The sequence below is a fragment of the Phaethon aethereus genome (assembly GCF_964289735.1).
Source record: "Phaethon aethereus genome assembly, chromosome: 2".
NCBI classification, from domain to species: domain Eukaryota; kingdom Metazoa; phylum Chordata; class Aves; order Phaethontiformes; family Phaethontidae; genus Phaethon; species Phaethon aethereus.
The window spans coordinates 69,183,988-69,206,254 of NC_138582.1; the positions used below are offsets into that span (position 1 = coordinate 69,183,988).

The following is a 22,267-nucleotide window of genomic DNA, read 5'->3' on the forward strand; positions in this document are numbered from 1 at the left end:
TGAAGCCTGTTACTTAAGGAACACCGGGCCAAACCCGTAACCAGAAAAGTGGGAAAATAAATTGTATTGGCAGTCAATAAATCCACATAGAATTTATGGGGTGATAGGGTGGAGAAACACAAGAAAATGGTGACTTGGAAAAATAAGAATGAATCACTTTCTAGGCAATAGCCTTGATTGCCATAATCATCTCATGGCTGTTAGCCACCTCCTGCTCTTCCCCCCAGCTATGCTGCACTCACAGTCCCCAGTCCAGACTCAGAGTCTACACTGTTGTTCAGTTAATTCCTCCTCCCAAATGCATGTGCAATTTTTCTTGTGTTACGCTATCTTATCGGAAGAATTAAATGTTGTCGAGAGGGAGGCTGGACTTACTTTCTCAATGACGTGCCATCAGGCAGTGGCCCCATCATCACCACTGACACCATTTCTTCCATAGTCATCACCCATATGCTCAGCAGCACCCTGCTAAAATTGTCACTTGGACTTTATTGGCCAACTCACGGTTGCTGCTGCAGTTTTTCTGCTTGTTATGGAAGAATCACAATCTCTTTATTTAAAAAAAAAGAGAAATAACTTCTTCAAATTTCTGCCTCAACCCTTGCTGCTGAAGGAGATGTCTTGATGGGCATTCTTTTCTTCTTTGTTATGTCTGTTGGTCTTTTATTCTGCTGTTGTAGGCTGAAGCATAGGATTTATGGCATCTCTGTCTTCAGATGTAATGGACATAATTCTTTTCAGGTGTGAAAATAGTGTTTTATATCCAAAGTGTCACAAAAATTAAGAAGAAATCCAGACGATCCAGGCAGCTCCCAAACAGATGCTAATGGAGTAAGACTGCCTGGTTCTGTCCATCATGCCCCATCTCACTGATGAATACTGATAAAGGCCAGACCTGGTCTCTTTTGTCATTTCTGTGCTCACTGGCAGCTCACACCCATTCAGAGAAGTTCCGTGTTGTTTTCAGGATGTTCTAAGCCTCTTTTGCTTGGTTCACAGACAGATTCCCACGTGAGTCCCCCACTCTTAAGGTTTCAGCGCACAAGAAACATTTCTGTGGTTTTGTCTGATGTTTTTCTTTATGGCTGCACTGAAGATGCCAGTCATCATACTACCCTGATATCTCTTATTCAGTGACGCTGTACGTTTACTCTTCCTGAGCAGAGACAGCTATGCATGCCCGAGTTGCCTTTTTCCTGCTGAAAACAAATATGTCCTGGTTTCAGCCAGGGTAGAGTTAATTTTCTTCACAGAAGCTAGTGTAAGGCTGTGTTTTGGATTTGGGATGAGAAAATGTTGATAAGGTGCTGATGTTTTGAGTTGTCGCTAAGCAGTCAAGGACAGTCCAGCTTCTCGTGCTGGGCTGCTGGCAAGGAGGCTGGGGGTGCACGGGGAGCTGGGAGGGGGCACAGCCAGGACAGCTGACCCAGGCTGGCCAAAGGGATATTCCATACCATACAACGTCATGCTCAGCATATAAAGCTGGGGGAAAGAAGAAGGAAGGGGTGGAGGGACGTTCGGAGTGATGGCGTTTGTCTTCCCAAGAAACCATTACGCGTGACGGAGCCCTGCTTGCCTGGAGATGGCTGAACCCCTGCCTCCCCATGGGGAGTGGTGAATGAATTCCTTGTTTTGCTTTGCTTGCGTACGCGGCTTTTGCTTTCCCTATTAAACCGTCTTTATCTCAAACCATAAGTTTCCTCACTTTTACTCTTCCGATTCTCTCCCCCGTCCCACCGTGGGGGAGTGAGTGAGTGTCTGCATGGTGCTTGGTTGCCGGCTGGGGCTAAACCACAACAAAACAATGGCTGAATAACAAGGCATTGGATTTGGTTGCTGTTCCACTATAAAACCCGTGCATGGGAGCAAGAAATGCAAGGACCTTTCAGGCATAATTTGAATTACAACCCAGAAGGGTGGCTGCAGGCTCAACACGTCTGCACGCTGAAGAGAAAAGACCTGCAGCTGATTTTTCTGTACGTAGTTCAGAGTGGTAACATGCTCCCTTACGAAAGCCTCCACAACGTGCCTCAGATGCTGCAATCACCTGCTCTTTCAGCTGGAGCACCTGCACCTCCCTGGTTCTGCAGCCCACCCCATCCTTCTGGAGCATCCGGTGGTAACTACGCCAGTCGTCATTAATTTTAGGACGTCAGGAGATCATGCCCAGGAGAGCCGTGCACTCTGTGTGCATGCTGAGCAGCAGGCTGCTGACTCCTTTGGAATCCCCTCGTGTGTTTGAAAGACAGTTCATTTCTTCCGGACGAACACAGGACAGACCTCTTAGTTTTCACCAATGGCAGAAAAAGCAAATTATTGACATTTTGTAGATTAATCTATGGCAAAAGTCTCATTCTCCACCCTTCCGAAATAGTACTACAGTTACAACTTACATTTTTAGACAAAGACTGTCAGATGCCTGGCATCTGAAAAAATACCTTAAAATCAGAGATGCATGGTCTGTTATTTAGGAAAAAAAGAGAAATAAGTTCTTCAAAATCATGTCTGTCTTCAGAAGTGGAGGACACCAGTAAAAGCTAGTTTTGGTGGTGTGGCCCTTATAATTCTCCACTGGTATCAATAATCTTATCTGCATTACATTAACTACTTAATCATCTAAAGTTGGATTTTTCAAACTGAGCTTCCATGTTTTGTAGGCATGCTTTTGTTCTACCATTTAGCAGATGAATTTTGCTGATTTGAGTTGTGAGTAGCATGGCTGGTGAGGCAATTCAGGTATCTAGCTACTGAACCAGCAGCATTTGTGCTTGGAATTGACTGTTGGTGCAAAGCGATAGCATGATCAGGGATAGGCACTTTATCACACAGACAAGTCCTTTATGCATTATTTCTTAATTCCATACCACAGATTTGGGCACTATCATGAACGGAAAATTTTGGTTCTTGCTTGGTAGTTCCCACTGAAGTCAGTGAGGCTTTTTTCCATTAGCTTTAACACCAAATAGAGACCAAGTCTTCTTAATCAAAACCAATAGAAGTCAGACTTTTCATCAAAGTAAAGGATTCAGGATTTGATACAACGCAAGCCTGAAGCATATTATTTAACATTATGTCGTTACTTTAAAAGTGGCTGCAAATAATAAGCTTTCTGGGAGTTACTTTGAACAGAGAGGTGTATGTGCACATTTTGGCACTGAAAGGTATTTCCAGGTGGCCTCTACTAACAGCTTGAACTAGAGTTCAAGTTTCGTTCCAAGGGAGTTGGAAAATGATACATTAGAAAACATCCTATTGGTGCTGTTCCTCACTCTACATAAGGAAATAACATAGGAAACCCTTTTCCCACTTGGTTTCCTGTAATTTTTTTAAACTTGTTAGTGTAATTCCACTTCCTCCTTCCAAACTGATTTATGTAATCAGTACTTGATAAAACTGTGCTCTTGAAAAAGGTACACCAGTTTGAATTTCAGTCTGAGAACAAGAGATTTTACTCTTCCTGTTATTTTTTAATTTAAACTTGAAAAGGAAAATTGGGAGTCAGACAGAAGTGTGTGGTTGTTATACGGGGATACGACCAAGGCACGGACTTCAGAAATCAAAAGCTGGTAGAGAGACACTTTTTGATTTATTCTGGTCTTGAATTCCCTTTCAGCTTCCAATGGTGCTGACTCTCTTAGCAAAGTCCTTCTAAAGCAAATCCTGTTAGATTTTGATACCATGCTTTACCTTTTAAGCTAGTGGTTTAAAATGGGGCCATCAAAATAAGAAGTTCTTATAAAGTGGCCATAGTCTCAGTGCATTTTCTTTTTCAGTTAATAAAACTTTTAAAAGTCACCCAAACAGCCCTTTTGCTTTCCTTTGTTTTCAAACATGAACCTTCTCCCAGTAATTCAGATGACATGATTTAAGCTGACATTAGTCACTTGGGATGACTTACAGAGAATTTATCCATTAAAAAAAGAGCCATAAAAGGGGTCAGAAGTAACTTGCCGTTTTATCACATGCGTACATTCACTTTCTTCTTGCCAGGCACAGGCGAAACACAAAGGAACATTTCAGAGGCCCTGGTCCTTTTATTTTTTCCTTGCAAATAGGCATATTTCTAAACTCCAGACTTGAAATTTGGCATGGCCACAGCTTTGTGCAAAAAATATCCTTTCTGTTGCCCTTTAAACAAATAACTAATGTTCTCACTTATTCCTTTCTTCTTTTTTTTTTTTTCTTCTCAAACAAATCTGGACAGAAAAGCCTGTGACCTCTAAATACCATTTGCTCTCTCCTCCAGTCCTTAGCGCTACTGTTACGGCTGTAAGGATCATGGTGCTGCCACAGCGCTGAGGTTTCTGAAATACAGGCAGTGGCACCCTCCAGCCTGACAGTGGGGAAGAGCAAAACAAAAAGATGCAATCCTCTGCCTTCAGATTTGCAGTCTAAATAGGAGATAAGTGATGGAAGATGCATTTCGATGGGCAACAGCGCACACGGAAATAATGAACAAAATGGTAACCGTGATTGCCAGTACTCATAGTATATGAGCAGCTTGACCTTTCCCAGGACTTTTGCAAGACTTTCAAGGAGGGATTTGAAGGAGAAAAATCAGGTACCCCTGCAGAGGCTCCTGTGGAGCCTTTTAGCAACATGGGAGTCCTCATTAAGTGCTTGTTTTCAAATCATGCATGTGGGTGAGGGTAACATGTTGGACTGATGAGAGTTGGTATTTAGTTTGTCCAACATGAAATGGCAGATTCTAACTGAGGAGGGAGAAAGCTGATCGGAAAATCAGGCCAAGCAGCTTATGTTTAATGTCACACAGGAGGGGGAGCGGGGAGCCGGCGCAGGTGTGCAGCGAGGACGGACAGTTAGCATCCTCTCTGGTTTGCACTGGCATCAGAAAAGTTGGCTTCCATTTGTCGGGGCAGAGGCAAACCTGCTGTCATACCAGAAGGCCTAGCTGAGAAATTTTAGGTGTAGCCATGAACAGAGAAGCTGTCCACCAGCAGCATTAAGGTAAAGGATCAATAAGCTTGGGGCACGGACCAAATGTGGATCCGAATTTAAGATTGCTGTTGCTGTCTCCAGACTCTTCATCACAGCCAACTCCACCCGAGCTCACTTTTCACAGCCGCTTCCTCTGTTTCTGCTCAGGCTATTTCGGTGCCTCTGGAGACGGTCCAGCGGCCACGTGACTTCCTCCCCAACAAAACATATTCTCCCGTTTCAGCTCGGTTAGTTTTTTTTCTCCCACTGACTTCAGAGCTAACCCTTGGCAAGCGTTCTCGCCAATCAATAGGTTCAATATCTATACGCGAGCACTGCGTGGTATATACGCACCGGGATTTAGTCTGCTACTAGAACTGAGCTTCTTGCGTTCAAGTAATGAAGGCAATCATAACAGGCTGTTCCTTCCGTACAAGCTTCTGCATCAGTATTTGCTTTTGGGGAAGTGACCTGGTTTTGAAGACAGCAAAGTCATGTGTTGTAAAAAAACAAAACAAGCAAAAGAACACTTTAAATAATGCCTGTTTATTATCATAGATAATTGCAGTCTTACATTGTTTAACTGGTCTTCAACTGGCTGAAGTGAAATTATAAATTAGTAACCTAATCCGTACTTACAGCTGACACTTGCTTCCAGTATATTCCTCATTCTCAACTCAGAAAAGCTACTGAGTTGCAGCCTTGCTACATTCTCATTAAGGTAAAGTGACGAGCAAGAAAGCAGGTCCAGGCAAGATTATGTGTTGTCTTAATAATTTCTGTAAACTTGCAGTGATTTTGTTTTGTGGTTATGAAGGTTTCAAAAGAAAACCTTACATATTTTACTAGAAATATTGAGTACATTTCAATTTTACTTTTTGCCTACCTCAGTTAATAAAACTCGAATATGCTATTTGACAGGTTTGAACTGAAGAGAAAATTGGTATTAAAAAGCATGATGCTGGCCATTAAATGTACTGTTTCTTATTAGCAAGGACATAGTATTGATTTGGAGACAGTAGGACAGATAGGCACCTTTCAAATAGTTCTGCTCCTGTTCCAAGAATTTCAAGAGAAGACACCATCATTCTGATTTTAACTGTCCCTGACGTTTTATGAGTATTAAAAAATTAAGATGAGATGGTTTTTGTATCCCATTGTAATTGCAGTTCTTCCAGGAATTCCTAGCTGCAAAAGCTGATGGTGGCCGACAGCGGGCATTTTCCCCAACGTGTTTTACACCTTCACCTCTCCTCCCAGTACTGCAATGCACCCAGAATTCTCCAGTAGCTGAGACTGGGCTTTTGTTAGCAATAAGAAAACAAATATCTGCTCAAACTAAAGCAAGAGCTTGCAGAAGGGCCTTGGGGAGGGGTTCATCTGGTCTATAATTCAGCTTAAGATTTGCAGTCGCTGCTGCTGGTTAGAGGAGCTGTCTCTAACTTTCCATCCTTACCTCCTTCCAGACGATCCACTGTCATCCACTTAATATCCAGACCGGAGAGAGTATTGCTCACCGCTCTGGGTCGGCGTAACACATTAATAGCAGAATTCACACCCGCTGCCAGTGTGGGGCAGGGTGTGTGTTACACAGGGTACAAAACATGCACAAGATGGTAACTAGCACAGTAAGACAGTTCCCAGAGTCAAATTCAGGAACACCACACTCCCTAAAAACTCCACTGACCTGAAACGGTGTTTAAAAAAGCTGGTTTAACTGATTTGTGTTTAAATTTCTTAAGTTTGTATTTCTTTGAATCAAACATACATCGGTGAGCAGCATGTGAAATACTGATTGTCTTGCTCTTCTCCCCACCCCCTGAAATAGTTCTGTGGTAGAAAATGTGATACATAGCACTAAATACACAGCAAAACAGTGCTCTGAAATTAGGACATCGCATTCTGTTTCGGGTGTATAGGCTGCAACGTTGTCTCTTTTTAGGTTTTGATTCCCTGCAGCAAGAGAGGTCTGCCATTCATGCTCATTAACCGTTTGCAAGCACAAACAAAAGTCAGCTGTGGATGGAGTATTGTGATGGCTTCTGCTCTCCTGGACTTGATGCACTTACATGTAAACAACACTGAAAAAATATTCCAGACATTTGGTACTTCCACATGTCTAATTGTCCAACTTGTTGGATAAATATTACTCAAGACTCCTTTCAGTAAGTTATTTCTCTGGGAGATAATGGGTAATCTTACTACATTTGTTATTGCACAGGCTACCTAACTAAATTTGTTATTACAAGTGCAGAGTAGTGAGCAATTAATGCTTCATTTTGAGTCTTCTCAAATGGAATTAATCAGGCTTGCATTTTCTATATTGAAGTTGTTGAAGAGAAGACTGAAAAGCCCAGAGCAGCTGCAGAACTCGGAAAGAATGAAGGGCTGAACTTGCACTGAAGATGCAATACTGCCCCGGCTTTGCTTCCATCTGTGAATACAACATCTGCTTTTGAGGAAGTGAAATGAGAAGCTGCATAAATCAATATAAAGATTGTTTCTATTTCCAAGTGTAGTCCAGGGCATAGTATTTGTGAAAGAGCATTGACAGTAGGGTGCCATTACTGGTAGAGCGCAATTTTAAATTCAACGTCATGATTAATGAGGAGGCTAAAGGAAAAGATATACAAGATTATGTCAAACTTTAGTATCCTTTCATCATAATTGCTAAGGTAAATGACACATTACTCATCCAAGTACTCACTAGCATATCCAGTAATCATGATACATACAACTATGTATTAATTTAAAAAAAAAAAGGCTTTTTTTTCTGACAATTTTAGAATTAATTATTTGCATATTCTTCTTCTTCAGATTACTATAAATAGTCGCCAGCACTTGTATAATGTCCATTAATCTCAGGTAGTATTCATATATTTGCTTCCCGTATGAAATCCTAATTGGTAATGCAAAGAAAAGAATCATGGATTTTTGACAGTTAGACGTGAAAAAATCCACCAAACCTCGCCATCAATAGCAAGCATTGTTGGTGTTAATAATTCATTCTAAACAAATAAGCCATAGAACAAATTTGTACTGAGGTGATCGATGTCACTCATGAATTCACTTTTGCAGCACCAAAACCTTCCCTAACCTGTCTTTAAGCTATTAGTCGTTAGTTCTGCTCTGGAAGTGCGGTCTGTATTCTCATTTCCAGTGTTTAGTACTTGTGAAAATGGGATTCAATTGGCATGTATCTTTTTCTAGAGTGCACCACATCAACCTTCTGCACGTACAAAGTCAAACGATGCTTCAGATCAGTCTGCACACAGCTCTTCTTTCTCAGCACTGTCTTGGGCAGGGTGGTTGGTTTTGAGGCGCTGGGCTCATTGGAGGCCAGTGGCTCATGAATACAGTAAAGGAGAGAGGCCCTACCCCAAGGACTTGACACAGACTAAGCCAGTTTTGTTACAAAAGCTTAGCTTGGAAGGAAAGTATAAGGGAAGAATTTACAATTTTGCATCATGTAATCGCACAACTCTAAAAGCAAAGTTGCTCTCGGTTGTGTCCAACACTTATTGCGTATCAAGCATATAAAACCCACCACCACCATGGTTTAAAATACGTTTACATGTGTGCACACATTACAGTCTCACCCTGCAGGGAACTGCTATGTTTTCCTGAAAGTTTATAGCTCACAATTACCAGGGCCCAATGACTTAACATTTTCCTAACTGACTTCCAGGAGGCCAGTTTTGACTGCTGCCTCTTGACGAGCCACAGCATTCCAGCTCCCTCGTTAGACTGAAGACAGATATATAAACAAGTATCTCCAAAGTTGCCCTAATTCCTCAGTGGAAGTGATGGGATACTGAAAAATGGAATAACGGTAAATTTCAGCAGCTGAATGGTTCACAATCGTCCGTGCGTTTCAGAGGGCACGGCTGTTCCCTCTGACAGTGAATGGGGGGGTCGGGGCTCAAATTCCTCTGGCAATGTGAATGACCTTTGAAAATTTTGCCGGGCCCTGCTCTGAGTAGCGCAGGGCTAGATGTTGAATTTCCAAGCTGTCTTTGAGGAGCCTGAAGTGATATCCAGGCTCAAGGAGATAGGAAGGAACGTAAATCTTGTTTTATCTGGGAAGACAAGAATGAATGGAGCATTATGATCATATGTACATATTTCTTTGTATTTGAAAAGAAACATTTCTGCTGCAAATTCATCCTTGAAAATTTTCCCTTATTCCACTGTCTATCCATGAAAACCAGTCAATCAGATCGAGCACTTTCCCTCCAGAAGGCTTCCCATATAAACCCATGGCCGTAGGCTTCAGCCTGTAGAATCTACTTCCTCCCCTGGCTCAAATGATGGAAATTCATCTTCTGTTTTGTTTCTTTTGCCTGAAAACTAAGCAGTACACGCAAACCTTTGATCAAAACTGAATGCTAAAAACAATTCTGCCACACCCCCTTCGCACGGAATAGTGCTTACTCACAGAAATATTCCTTTTGAAGTTGCTTTGTAGATACCAGAGAAATACATAAGAGTCCAGAGGGCTAAGAGATACTGTACTTGTTGAGCAAAGGCCATGTTCTGATGTCACCAGATACAGTATTTCTGAATAGTCTTTTATGCAGGGTTTTATTTCAGGGTTCTGTAAGAGGTTTTTTTAGCTGGGATTTTTTTGCTGGGTTTTTTTTTTGTTTATAAAGAGAACCTCAGGGATTCCAGAGGGATTTTTGAGAAGGGCAATTATGAGTCCCAAAAACACCAGTGGAAAGAAATACTGATTCACTAAACAATACAGTTAAAAACAGAAGACACATTAACTGTCTGCATTTTCCTCCTAATATTCATAACACAAGAACGAGCATATCATTTCCAGGGTTTTTAAATAGCTACTTATTTAGATCACCAGAAAATGGCCCCATCCCACATAGGATGCAAAACCCCAGCAATCCACTATTAAATGAAACTGTTCCAGATAAACTGCGAGCCAACTGACCCTGGAAATTTAGTACCCAAGTTGCGTGACTCGAAAATCTGTTCAAAGCAAGGCATGGCTGCAGGCCTTGACTGTTGTACTTTAGTAACCATAGTAACATGGTCTCTGGAGACCTAATGCTAGTGAATTTTCCTTTATTTCAAGGAAGAGTAATAAGAGAAATGTGCCTTGGAACTTGTTCTCTCTTTTTTTTTTTTTTTCCCTCCTTGCCTTATTTTTACTATGCCATGACCTTGACCAAAATATCTTTGAAGTATTTGCTGGCTGATTTTCTGCTATGGGACCAGAAAAAATATCAGGATATATAAAGAATGTTGCCAAAGGAAGTCCTATCTTCCTCAAAATATTTGCCTTCATTCCCAAAGAGAACCTCTTGACTAATAATGTTTCGAAACTTCTTAATGGAAGGAACTGATAACTTTCATCTCACAGCTACTGCGGGCACCAGACTAATGTCGTACTTTCTTTGAACTGACAGATTAATTGTTTTTTTGTTTCAGTAGCAGGTGCAGCTTTTCGTGAGTACATAATTGGATGTACATGTTTTTTCAAAAGAACACAGGCCCCTGTCTGGTGCCAAGCTTTTTTTCCATTTGGGAAAAAAGAACCCAATTTCATTTTTTAAGTACATTGTAGAAAACTCATGTAAGTGTTTTAAAAAGCCAAATACAAACAAACAAATGTTCACAATACGTACTTAAGTCTGTCTCACATGTTTCAGCTATTATCCAGGATTAGAAATTCCATCTGTCATTGAATCCATATGGTTTACCAAATGGTAGTTTACAACCATGTATTTTTTGCAGATTCGAAGTTAGTTGTATTTTGTTGCAAAAATGTTAATGTCCACACTAATATCTGTGTGTGTTTTTCTGTGTGTGGGTGTGTCCCTCTGTGCATGTGTAAGTATATGCAAAATTGCTAAAAACTGTAGTAGGATGCAAGTGGACTTTATTGATTAAAACACACCAGTTGTACACAAAGCAAGTAACATTGATATCGAGCCGTGGAATCGGGTTATTCCCTCCTCTAAATCCAAGAGCCCTCTCTTAGGCCTTCCGATATTCCTAGTGAAAGGAATGAAGTGAAACGAGGAGAGCTGCCTTTATTTCTCTGTGCCGTCCCCTTAGTTTCGGGCGGGCGTGTGCTGGCGTTAGGGCGTGCGAACCGCGTGGGTTTGCGGCTGGTCCGTGTCCTCTGCCACTCTGCCACCCCAGGCTACCGGTGGCCCAGCAGACGGCTGCTGCGGTTCCGACGCAGCGCACCAGCGCAGCCTCCCGCGCACTGGCAGCGCGAGAAAGCTGCCACTGCGGGTTTTATTTCAGTAACGGAGAATGTCTAGAATCGTAAGCGGAGCCATGTACTTTGTTATCCTGTTTAACGTGAGACCCGGTAACTTAGAACAAAAAAGCTGTGAATAATTTTTGTTTGTTCTCATGGACTGAAGCTGTCTCTCTTCCACTCTGTCCAACAAATCACTAGGATGCTGGCCAGAATAATGGAAAATCTCTATCTGGCGCTACTGTAAAGGGCTTGAGTATGGAGTTGTATATGGTACTTGAGAGATTTCTCTGAGAGGTCAGAAGAGGTCTTTTCCTACTAAGTTGCAATCACCACTACCCACTTCTGGGGTACCAGATCTGTGCTAGCAACACCCTCCTCCTTTTCCCCAGCTGTGGTAAGTAGGTAAGAAAAGTACAGATCTCAGCCCAAACTCCGACTCTGTACAGAGTCCTCTGTGCTACAGATGTCAGGCTTCACACCGAACTGCACTTCAGGGTAATACTGCGACAACTGAAAAATTTGCCATCATGTGTAAGACTCACTGATTATGAAGTTTTTACTCCACGTCCAGCTCGTCTCTTTCTAGTGTAGCTGAAGCAGCAGGTTTCCCAGCTAAAATGAGGTTTAGAGACATGGAATTTTTGTTAATCCTCAGTAGCTTCATGTGGCTCCATAAAAGTTGTTGTTGCACCAAAGTGGGCTTTGCTTTTCCTGCCTGCAGGGCAGAGCATCTGATCTCTGCATTTGGGGTCATGAAAACCAGGCATTACTTAGTTAAGAGATCTTAACTCAGGAGAGGACATCAGCATTTTGAGAATAAAACAAAAATAAAGCAGGGGAATTTTGTAATTCTCTTCGTTTACATACCTCCCTCAAATCCACACTCGGTTCTGGCTTAACTTAAACACATGGCTCCTTGAACTTTTCCTCCGCTACTTCTTTCCTCTTGCTCCCTCCCACCCTTCCTTAATACCTCCTCCAGCCTCACAGATGTAGTTGCCAGTCCACTGACCTGAATCCTTAGAAATACACATGGTCCTATTTCCCCATCTCATTTTTACAAACTGGTGCACCGGTCCTGCCCATCTCTGGCTTTGTGAAAGAAAAACTTGTGTAAAGAGAAAGCCGCCTGCCTTCCACTGTAGGGAAGCAAGTTTTACATCTTATAAGTAGAGACTGATCTCTTAGGGTACGTGTCTGGGCCTAAAGAGTATGTACCCATACATTGGATAAAGAGGATTTTTTTGAATAGCAGTATTTATTTCTTGATTCATAAAAATAATCCTTGGCAAAGGCAGGTGCTCCCCCATCTATTTCCTACCAGGGCTGAAAAACTCCAGCTTGCCTGCAGGACAATGGAAGGCACGTTTTAAGGATGTTCAGCATGATACTTTGTGAGATTCTTTGATCATATTCAGATCTTGTTGTCATTTTTGAAGCCTTCCCAGTTAGGGCTTGGTGCCTAGGTCAAGAACATTTCTTTAATGCTCTTGATTTCTACCTGCCCTGGCTGCAGGGGCAGGACTTGGAGGTCTTTTGGAACATGCACAGTAACAGCCAGAGACATCCTCATAAAGGAGCTCCTTAAATGTCCTATGGTAATTTATGTGGAAATTTTTAGTTTGTCTGAATTAAAAGGCATGCCAGATGTTCAAAATGTAATAAAATTCCTAACATCACATCACTGATTGCTGTGAAGATGAGTCCAAAGAGACAAAGTGCCAAAAACGCTTTCTTGTTTCCACTTGACATTGGAAATGGATATGACAGATACCATCTATGGAGGCTCCGCTCAGCGCAGTGAAAGGCACAGATGTGAAGATGTAGAAATCTTGACATATTGTCTTCTGGTTGGTGAGGTGCTGGGACAAATTTGGGCATTATTTAGAGCAGACAACAGTACCAGTCCAGCAATTCCTTGTCCTTGAAGAGTCGACAGAGATAACTAGCGTTCAACATAAACCCAACTAGGCAGAGATAACACTTATTCTGGAAAGGATTGGTATCTATGGAGCTGAGCTGGAACTGAACATGGTTTGCCCTTGACTGTTCTTAGCGATGACTCATGGTTAGCATTGATTTAATTGAATCAGTTGCTGCTACGGCTCTTTCCAAACGTAGGTGAGCCATTGCAGTCTCTCCACTGGATTTCTCCAGTCACTGTTTCACAGGTTCTTTGAGGCGCAGAGCCCCTGGACACGTATGGCCCCACTGGGCCATGCTTCCAAAGGTGCTCCACATTTATGATTGGGGCCAAATCTTCTGAGGAGGTCGGCTTATTGTGCACTGAACTCTTGAAATTCTGCCCACCATTGTCACAGTGGGAACAGGCTCCGAGCAGTCTTGGAAATCTGGTCCTTATTTAGGCAGCAAAAAGAGAACCAAACTCACGAAAAATATGTCAGCGTATCTGGTCACTGAGCAATTGAAAATCTGCCCTCATTGTACTTTGGGATTAACTCAGGATTAATAGGCACATCGCGACAACAGTAAATAAGAGAAAGGTGAAGCAAGGATAATAATAATATAGCAGTATTTCATCAGCAGCTACTTGAACTGTAATCTCAAAAGACCTCAAAACCATCACATGAAAGGATCACCTAAACTACCTTGGAACGCAAGCCTGCTGGGGTGAAGATATGTTACTGAACCTTTATCAAGGGAAGAGAGGCAAAATTCATCAGTCTGCATGCAGCACGATGGATCTTAATGTTTATGTCATGTATTCCATTTAATCCTTTTATTTTTTGATTTCTCTGTTGCTTTCCTTGCATCACCGAGTGTATGAGAATTAATCCAGAATTTTTCTAGACTAAACATTGGTCTATATCAGTGAAATATTTATTGCCTATGTTTTATATTTATGGCATTTAGGCAATTATGCTAGGTATATATTTTTATAGAATCTTAAGAAAATAGCCATACTTAAAAGTGCATGTTCAGTTTTAGTGTCATAGCTTCAGCAGCACATGTGTTTAATTTTCTGGTTGGAGATTATTATATTACCTACATGTATCAATGCATATAAATTCAAAGTAATTATTATGGAATGTAATGTTTTAAATTAAAAGCAACAAAAAAGTAGTTGACACAATTAAACTTTTAATTATATGAATTAATGACAAATTAAAATTTAAAGTAGATAATAATACTGTAATGCAATATTGTACTTACACTGTAATTAGCTACCCTAACGTTTTTAGAAAGGCAAAAAAGCATGTTCCAGATTGTTACTAATTTTTTCATGTTAGGAAAAAATGGCCTTTCTGCAAAAATTTTATGTCCAACTTCTTTGCAGAGTGATTTTTTTCATATCTAGAATATTCTTTAAATTATTACATTTTATACCCATTTTACTCTTTACTTTCTAATTATCTTTTTAATTATTTTATTTTCCCTTTAGTCACTGAACGGTTTTGCGCTGGTGGTGAGTGCAGATGGAATGATATTTTATGCGTCATCAACGATTGTGGACTATCTAGGGTTTCATCAGGTAAATATATTAAGAAACATTTAGAATGTTTTCTATTTCATGGTCATTGTAATGACCTTCTTGTAGTCACTCCTGCTCACTGGTTTTCTAAAATGCGTTAAGTCTATGTTGCTTTGCCCTATCCTGTTCTACTGCTGATTGGACATACCCTATCATGGAAATTAAGTTATTTTACTATACCATTTCAGACAAATCTTCCTTTTTTTTTTTTATCTGACAGATGAAGATGAATTCCTTGTAGCGTTTTTCCTTCTGTAAAGCTTTTGTTAGCAGAAACACGATCTACTATAAAAAATAAGATTTAGCTAAATGTTTCCTTTCAATTTCAGTATAAGATGCTGCTATTCTAGACTGGTTGCCTGTATATAGTAAATATACTGTAAAGTCACAGAATAACAGAACCACGTAGTTGGAAAAGACCTCTGGAGGTCATCTAGTCCAACCTCCTGCTCAACACAGATCCAGTTAGAGCAGGTTGATCCAGGACTCAGCTAGTCAAGTTTTGAGTTTCTATGACCCCTCTGGAAGACCTTTTCTAGTGTTTAACCACCCTGACTGTAAATTTTTTTGCTTACATCAAGTCCCAGTTTCCCATGTTGTCACTTGTGTCTGTTGCTTCTTGTCCTCCCACTTTGTTCTTCCCAGAAGAGTCAGGCTTTGTCTTCTCTACACCTGCTCATTCGGTTGATGTAGACAGCATTAATTTCTTCCTCAAGTTTTCTCTTCTTACGGCTGAACAAACCCTGTTCTTTCCTCTCCTGATACGTCACGTGCTCCAGCCCTCTTAAGTGTCTTGGTAGCATTCTCCTGGGCTATGCTAACAGCTTTATTTTCTTGGGGCAACCAAAATTAGAGGGAACTTTGCCTTTGTTGAACTTTCTGAGGTTCCTGTCAGGCCACTTTTACATCCGGTCAAGGTCTGAGTGGCCGTCCTGCTCTCCCTGGTCCGTACCCTCTGCAAACCTGCTGAGAGGGGGCTCTACCCCATCATTCCCTAATCAAGACATTAAACAGGGTTGGTCCTAGCATCAGCCCCTGCGGGACGCCGCTACTCAGCGGCTGCCAGTTGGACTTTATTATGACCCACATTTGCATATGCACAAAAGGGTTAAGAATAGAAAGGATCGTCTTAGGATGTGACATCAAAAAGCAGATGTGACAAATGGGGGCCTCTGAAATAACTTTCCTCCATCAATCTTTGCTCTGAAGCGATTGTACACTAGTCATTATTTTAAGGAAAGTCTCAACCTAAAGATAAGTGTCTGCCCCACTACACTTACAAATTAAACATTTCTTGCTGTAATTGTTTCAGACTGATGTAATGCACCAAAACATATATGATTACATTCACGTGGATGATCGCCAGGATTTCTGTAGACAACTGCACTGGGCCATGAATCCTCCCCAGATGTTGTCTGGACAGCAACTACAGACAGAAACAGGTGGGATTGTATATGTCGACTGGAAACACAGGCACCACTGTATAGAGGTAGAACTGCCCTCCACCTACACTCATGTCTGTTCCACGTCGTCAGATTCTTCACTGGAAAGCTGCATAGTGGCCATTTGTAATGTTATTGCCCCATAGATGATGTTTCTTCTTGACACTTTACATTTATAAGGTAGTGTGTGCTATCGAGGCTATAAATTTGATGCTTCCTTTGTTTTTCTCTGACTAACATACCTATGGATATTCTTATCCATGCAGAATGAACAGCATCAGTGTTCATCCTACCAACCTTTTGTTCGTACTGATCAGGACATTAGTATTCCTCTCATTAATGCAAAAAAATCCCATGCAAAACAATTCTGTGCAGTACCACAGTGGCAACATCACTTTCTGCCATTTGTTTTCCCATGCAAAATGATGTAGACAGGACTCTTCAGAAGAACAAGCGGGTTGAGCAACGCACTTTTTCCTCTGAGGCTGTAGTTCCCTAGGATGGCGGGCGGATAGGTGCGCTCAAGGTTTCTCCTGCATGAGGCGTTAAACTGAAATTATGACTACAGAAAACACAATGGGATTGAAATGTTTACCTTTATAAAGAATTATCGATCCCAGCAAAATGTATGCATTTCGCCAGAAGGTGAGGAAGTAGCTGAGGAAAGAAACTGAGGAAGCGCAGCCTCCAGATGGGTGTGGAGAAACTTGCAAGAAATCCTTCAGCAGCCTTTATGAAGTCCTCAGGACCAGAGTCATGAAACTTTGGTAGAATTTCTTGCAGTTTCCCGTGTTTTGCAAGAGTCTTATAGATAGCTGAGGAACCTTACAAGGTTTTGTAGGATGTACACAGAAAACAAACTAAACACTGTGCATTAATATTTCAAACTCTAAAGTTACATATATTTGGAATTTTTGTCCTAATATATACAGTGGAGAATTTCAGTTCCTGAGTTCATACTTCTGTGCAAATACTTGTGTCTTTTGGGACATAAGTATTTCAAAAGCTATGCACTTGTAGTCCAAAACTGGAAAGCACTTCATTAAAAATCAAGGAGGCAGCAGCTGAACATTAGCTAATCAGCCACTGTTCATTTTTTTCTTGCATTAGCATTTTTCCTTATTTTGTTCCTTTTTCTAATGTATTTGTTGTGATGTCTGGTCTCAAACCCAGCAACATCTGTTACCCTGCTTTGCATCATTAAAAATCACAAAAACTCGGGAAGTAAAAGAGTCAAAGTTTCTGAAGAAACTCACCTGAATCCCATTGTAAAGCTTTTCTTTTTTCTTTTAGTAGAGCATGTGCAGATGTATCTATACATAATACAATTTAATATTTGCCCTTCCATAAAGTAATTTTTAGCAATTTCCCTAACAGCTTCTTCAACTGGCTACAGAACATTTTCATTCTTTCTTAGTGTGATCTGATATATATTGCCTCCACTGTTGTTCCTAGGAGAAGAATATATTCTCAGTAAATTGTTTAAAGCTCAAGAGAATGACAGCATGACAGCAGATTATTCTGCCTTCTTAACTCGTTGTTTCATTTGCCGAGTTCGCTGCTTGTTGGACAGTACTTCTGGATTCCTTGTAAGTATAATTTCACATAGAGAATGGCAGTCATGACATACTAGATTTTAATGACTTCATATGAAAAATATTTGAACATAAATATTGAACATAAATATTGTGGAGACCCATGGATAGGATACACCTTTCATTTGCTGTGCACTAACAAGAAACATCTAAAGACGTTTATTAATATGTATAGTGATGAGAGAAAAGAAGGTTGTAACATTTAAATGAAAATAATCTATAAACATTTATGTTTTAAGCTCTTTTGGACAATACCTGTTCTCAATTTGTACCAGGCCTAGCACAAGAGCAGCAAGCCCAAGTTTCAACCATTAACATTTAAGCACAAAGAATTTGCTTTGAGGAACAGGAATAATAATGATCCATTTTCCCCTTTTGTAAAGGGTCTTGTAATAATAAAAACCAGAATTAGAAAGCCTCTCACATGCTCCTCAAATATCCTTACTAGGAGTGGCTCGTTTCTAGGCGTCACTTCCCCATTTGCTTAGGAAAGACCAGTGCTGTTTCTTCTTATGACAAAGTATGGCAGATGCAAAGAAAATGAGAGGATCAACACGGGACAGGGAAATGCAACTTCTGCCTCAGGTGCTCCCTTGCTGGAAGACCATGGGACTGAACAGACGTACCAGTTAGTCTTTTCTGCCTCCCTGTTTTAATCTTGTAGCTCTGGAAAATGCCCAACTAAAACGGACTGATTTTGCGGTAGGTAATTTTTTCACCACGAGGCAGCAGCTTGCTGTTAACTTGATCTCTCCCTTCTGGTTATATGGAGGTTTGAGGCGGGGATAGACGGTTCCTTCCAAGCTATGTACTTTGCATCTGCCTATCTTGGGCATATCTTTTCCCTTGGCGTCTGCCTGCAGAGCCCTTGGACTGAGCCAGTCCGTGCACTTCCCAGAGAAAGTGCCAGGCAAGAGGAAAGAAACTTAGGAACCATCTCACTGGAGAGAACAGAGCATGGAAAAATAATAGTTCCAGTGAAGCACAGAGGAAATAGCTGTTTGCACCACCATACACTGCCCGTCTCGGCAAACAGAACATAATGCAGAACTTCTACTTTTAGTACGCAGGAGAGAAAAAAACAAAAACCAGCCTCAAATGACTCATTTTACTGTTGATATTCCCTCCACTCTGAAATGGCATGGTTTAAATCATATGAAGATAATGAAATTCCTAGTTTTTCTCCCTGTTTCAAAAGTGGTTTTGGTGTTAAACAACACGGTCCTAGCTTGTATTCGCATTTTAAATGTTTATGCATGAAATGCTTAAGGTAATTTTTTTTTTAATTTATTTTTTGGTATAACAGACAATGCAGTTCCAAGGCAAACTAAAGTTTCTTTTTGGACAAAGGAAGAAATCCTCATCAGGAACAGTATTGCCACCTCAGTTGTCCTTATTCTGCATAGTGGTGCCACTTCTGCTCCCTTCCGTGACAGAAATGAAGATGAAAAGCCTGCTTGTGAAAGCAAAACACAAAGCTGATGATACAGCAGCAGTGAATACAAAGTATTTTCAAATTAATCTTTTAGCAATTAGTAAAATATACTATGGGCTTTATGTTTAATTAAGCATGTAAAAAGCAGAAATTACACTAAATAACTCTCCATTTTGAAACTGTTTCCTAGAAAAGTGAATAATTTCTCTGGACTTAACTATATAATACATAATAACTATACTATAATAACTATACTATACTATGTTGTACTTTATGTATAATGCATATTAAATGTTATATTATTGTATAAATAATTGTATCTAAAAACTGGAAAGTTAGGATATCATCCTAACTTTCAGAAGTTATCAATGCAGAAAGTCATTCTACTAGCTGTGAAAGTGGAGAAGAAAATGTTTTTTTACTGAGAGTCATCAAATTCCAGTATCTTCTGGTAGCACAATTGTTTGGACTTGGGCATTTTGGTAGCAAACAAAGGAAAAGGAAAACTTAAGCAAGCTGAATGTGCGTGTGTGTGTTCACATAGAGTCAAATGAGATGTATTTGGTGTATGTATTTATGGTAGAACAGAAGGCTTATGAACACATAAGTCTACAATCGCACTAAATGGCCTGGGGCTGATCACTTGGTAGCAATCAGAGAAGATCAGGACAGATTGTGTTCACACTCATTTCCTTCCTAACACTTATTTTCGTTATTTGTCTATGATTGAATTTTAGCTGACATTTGGAGCTAGGATTATGTTTTCCCTTTTTTGGCTAAATATAACCTTACAGAAATGAGGTCCATTGCTGTGAAGTAAAATGCTCATCAGTGTGACTGACAGCATCATACTCTGGCTTTTAATTAGAATATGCTTGTGTATGTGTGAATTTACTATCTAGAGGCGTACTGTGGTTCTAGCACATACATCCTTTTGACAAGAATTAAATTACTGGAAGGCTGATATAAAGGACTATGCAGGCTTGTGGAACAGAGTTAGAAAGTCATTTCCACTTGCTAGTTTTTCAGTGGCCCAGGTGAAATTCATTGATGACCAGGATTGAGCTCCCAGAAGAGAGGTGCTTTACTTCAGTTTTACTAACTGACTGTACAGTGGCCAAGGATTTGACAAGAATGAAGTGGGCATTTAACTTCAATTTTCCTTTGGTTCAGGCCTGAAGCATGCTGGCCAGGGATGGTGAGCAAATTCATACAGTCATTTCTTTTCTGATGGTCTTAATAAAGGGAAAAATTTGTAGAGCAGAGGTTTGCACACTTCACGAGCCCTAATATGTATTTTGAACTAAAGATTGGAAGAAATCCATTCAAATCTTATGACGGTTATTGCAAATTGAAGTCATGCTAACTCTTAAGTGCATTGCTGGTGAGTGTGATGTACGTACCTTGAACGTACCTTGAATAGGCAGAGAGGAATATAGACAATTCAAGCTGAAACTTATTATTCCAGCTATAGTAAGTTGTGAGCAGAATATTCCTAAACAGAACTATTCCTCTCAGTTGAATGCAGAATTCCAGTCATACACTCGTTTGAGTAACTGAATGAGGCAAGAAACAAAAATAATTATTTAGTGTTGGTTACTATGTATTTAAACCACAAGTCTTTGCTAATGGTCAACAGCTTGAAGATCACATCTTTCAGAGTTTGTGGCTTTACTGTCATTCACTGACAAGAATTTTCCACATTTTCTGTCCTCTACAGCTCCACCACCAAAGGTAATTCAGGTCTGTGTGAAGCAGCAGAATTATATGGAAGAAACAGTCATCATGAAGGTGCAGCTTTCACCAATGTGTTACAGATTGCGGAAAACCAAATCAAAGGTGTGTCTGCTAAGTGATTCTGGACTATATACAGTTCATGGAGAAAGAACCCTGCTTTTTTTTCCCCCTGTTAGGTTTTCCAGATTTTGGTCCCAATGCTCTCTTTTCTTCTCCCTAAAACCGCTTCTGTAAAAAAATGTAAAAATAAACTGTCTGCCTCAAAAGATAGTGCTGAATCAGTCTGCTATTTCAGAGTGGGCAGAAATACTGTGATGCCAAGTTTACAGATATATGAACAATCATAGTAAATAGGAATACTGAACATATGTTTTCCTAAAAAAGGCAGCACTGAATTTATCAAGACAATGTGAAAATCTTAATAATAAATTATCGTATCTATCATGCTTGAGGTAAACTGGATAATATGTTACAAATGCTACTTTTCCACAAAGATCAGAAAACAGAGGAAAATTAGAGTGTATTGTCTTTAAAACTCATGATTTGCTTGCAGCTTTGACTCATGCTTTTCCAGTGTTTGGCTGTGGCAATATTATGAGAGTCTATGCTGTATCTCAGATTTTACAATGGATAAAATTTTGATGGTGAGTCTTCCCCAATGGGCAACTTCTTCTTGAGTAGAGTTGTACTCAGCCTTCTGTCTTACCTGCTGGAAACCTTTAACTTCTTTAAAACCATTCCTCTGTCATAGCCCCATTTTTCAAGAACATTTTCACGTTGATCTAGTACTATTACTGAGAGGGAAAAATGATAATGAACTAATAATACTGAAAACTCCTTGGTTACAGTTTAAATGTTTCTAACTGCCTCTTTAGGTTTTTCATATTTTTTTTTAAATGTAATTTGTCTAGTTCTCTGACATACTTTACCTTGTACTTCCCTGTGCTGATGATTCCAGGGCAGCAAACCAACCTGTGAATATTCACCTGTAGTTTAGGTAAGAAAAAATATTAAATACTGCTTGTATTAAAATAGATTTTCTTTTAAATTGTATAGCAAAGAATAATGGAGAAAATGGCATTTCTCTAGTCAAAGTACAAACAAATGAAGATCACTGGGTCTGGGTTCAAGCTAACGCTCAACTTCTGTATCGAAGTGGTTGCTCAGAATATGTCCTTGCCCAACAGCAAATGTTAAAGTAAGTATATTTTCCAATACTATAGAAAATCTGTATTTCAGCAAAATTAATGTATTCTTCATCTATGAGTTCTTTAAAAGGACTGTAGTGACCTAAGAAAAGAGCTGTATGAGAAGAGTTTAGTTTACTTGCCAAATGGAAATTCATTTTTGTTGTGGATCATATGAAATGGCGGTTATAATCCTAAACAATATTTA

General features: G+C 40.1%; 1 protein-coding gene across 1 annotated transcript in view; it reads left to right on the forward strand.

The window, feature by feature from the left end:
- Window positions 1–22,267, forward strand: part of AHRR (aryl hydrocarbon receptor repressor) — a gene marked incomplete at both ends in the record, with an annotated part of 67,752 nt that overhangs the window by 41,981 nt on the left and 3,504 nt on the right. Inside the window, 6 exons of the mRNA XM_082014740.1 lie at window positions 14,574–14,663; window positions 15,976–16,105; window positions 17,561–17,694; window positions 19,007–19,206; window positions 20,856–20,974; window positions 21,929–22,070. Coding sequence (XP_081870866.1) covers window positions 14,574–14,663; window positions 15,976–16,105; window positions 17,561–17,694; window positions 19,007–19,206; window positions 20,856–20,974; window positions 21,929–22,070 — 815 coding nt within the window. The remainder of the gene's footprint in view (window positions 1–14,573; window positions 14,664–15,975; window positions 16,106–17,560; window positions 17,695–19,006; window positions 19,207–20,855; window positions 20,975–21,928; window positions 22,071–22,267) is intronic.